The 2305-nt window shown below is 42.3% G+C and overlaps 1 protein-coding gene across 1 annotated transcript; it reads left to right on the plus strand.

Moving 5' to 3' along the window:
* Window positions 1-175: 175 nt before the first annotated feature.
* On the plus strand, window positions 176-2024 carry LOC107683232 (methyltransferase-like protein 13; the record flags this gene model as incomplete). Its single annotated transcript, XM_016479300.1, has 2 exons — window positions 176-566; window positions 1283-2024. Coding segments are annotated over exons 1-2 (895 nt in total), but the record flags the coding sequence as incomplete, so codon positions are not given.
* Between the last annotated feature and the right edge of the window lie 281 nt (window positions 2025-2305).

Consider the following 2305-nt stretch of genomic DNA (forward strand, 5'->3'; position numbering starts at 1 on the left):
CCACAGCTCTGCCGGTAGGTACTGCCATGCTTCAGCCTGTTTCGGCCACACACGACAACTTACTGTCGGAACTGTAAAACATTGGGCTGTCATTCCATAAACCAATCGTATTCATCGATCTAAAGTTTTCACCAATCAGGGAACGTTTACGCCACACTCTAGACACGCCCTCCTCATACACTGACCAATCGCTGGATGCTCAATGCCGTCCTTCTGTAAAACCACTCCGGGTGGAAAGTGCAAAACATGTGAGAGAGCGTTTTCACATGTCAACGACTGCAGAATAGAAATAATTTCGGCAGTATTTGCCCATTAAAGTACTAAGTAAATTCGTTTTATCGGCCTGGGAAAAAGGTTATAATTCTTCTGATAAATCTGAATTGAGAAGGAGTTGGAGGATCCGATCCATAAGCATGAGCTTGCTGCCTCGCACCGCTGAGGAGTTCAGCTCGGCGGACTACTGGGAGCGCTTTTTCCGTAAAAGAGGAGAGAAGGCTTTCGAGTGGTACGGAGACTACAACTCCCTCTGCGGTGTACTGCATAAATACTTTAAACCTCGTGATAAGGTAACTAAGACATCGTAAGCACCAAATCAGCATAATAGAAAGATCCTGTGACACTGAAGACTGGAGTAATGATGCTGAAGATTCAGTTTTGCCATCACAGGAGTAAATTACATTCAAAAATATATTCAATTAGAATCGTGTTGTTTTAAATTGTAATGATGTGTCACAGTTTCAGCTTCTTGTTCTTTTTTTTTTTTTGACTGTATTATCTTTTTATTATGAAATACCAACCCGAAACGTTTGAACGTTTAAAAAAATGTATATAATGCCATAATGCATTTAATATCAAACATTACTTTTTTCTTCTTCTTTGGAACAAAAAAAATTGAGAAATTTTGAAGAACTGTACAGGTTGATCTGTTCTTGTTCACACTTACAAATGATGTAAATGTTATTAAATATATATTATTAAAGTGGTTCAAATCAGTTTCTGAGCCAGTTTTGTGAACTGGAGCAACTGATTCATTGAAAATTTGATTCTACAGAATGATTCTTTTGATAATTCTGTCCTTCCTTCATGAACATGCTAAGAAGAACTAGGATGTCTGGGATTTCAAGATTTTCAGTAAATATCGACTGAACTAGTTTTTAATAGCCAATAAAGGAACCGAAAATAAAAAATGCATTTTATACAAATATAAATAATAATAAACATCATGTAGATGAGAGTTAGGTAACCTTAGAATTAGAATTGTAACTCTTGTTCTCTTCTGCAGGTGTTGGTGGTGGGCTGTGGTAACTCTGAGCTGAGTGAACAGCTCTATGATGTTGGCTACCATCAGTTAACCAACATTGACATCAGCGAAACGGTGGTGTCGCACATGAACCAGAGGAACGCAGAGCACCGTCCTGACCTGACCTTCCAGCAGCTGGATGCCACCCAGACGTGCTTTGAGAGCGGGAGCTTTCAGGCAGCTCTGGATAAGGGCACGCTTGATGCCATGGCTTCAGAAGAGGACGGTGCACTTGCAGGCAGGATGCTGGCAGAAGTTGGCAGAGTTTTGGCTGTGGGAGGCCGGTATGTCTGCGTAACCTTAGCCCAGGAGCACGTCATAAAGCTGGCTGTGGAACATTTCGCCCAGGGTTGGGCTGTACGAATTCACTGTCTTAGCGGACAGCAGAACGAAGAGTCTGATTCCTCCTTTGCCCTCCCTGTATTCGTTCTAGTTTGCACCAAATTCCGCCAAGCGCCCCCGTTTGCAGTGCTTGAGTTGTGTCAGGGGGAGGATGGCGCTCCTGCTAGACTTGCATCAGTACCAGAGCTGTTGTCCGCTGTGAAGGAAAGACAGGCCTACAGTCTAATGCTGCATAAGCTCAGAGGTGGAACAGATGCTAGCAGCACACCGTCCCTCACGCTGTGCCATGCAGCCACTGACCGGCCTCGATACACTCTGATGGTGCAGGATAGCCTGCCCTCTGCCAAGCTGCCACGGAGTAATCACTTCGCCATCTTTATTGGTGAGCATTTGGTTCTTTTGCCTTTCACTGTCAGATGATCACTGTCATAGGCCAAGTATAGTTACCTATACAGAGAGTGCAGGAGTCGGATTTCAGAAGTAAAAATCCCATTCATTTTCTCCATAGCAGAACTGATTTTTAATGGTAACTTATAAACCATTCAAGACGGTTCTGCTGTGAGCTACAAGGTTATTAATCAGCATATGCTTTTGTTGAAGCATATTTTTGTTAAATACGTATGTTTGTGTATTTATATATACATAATAAATATACACAGTACA

Source organism: Sinocyclocheilus anshuiensis, unplaced genomic scaffold (assembly GCF_001515605.1).
Source record: "Sinocyclocheilus anshuiensis isolate Anshui unplaced genomic scaffold, SAMN03320099.WGS_v1.1 C33065195, whole genome shotgun sequence".
Lineage (NCBI taxonomy): Eukaryota > Metazoa > Chordata > Actinopteri > Cypriniformes > Cyprinidae > Sinocyclocheilus > Sinocyclocheilus anshuiensis.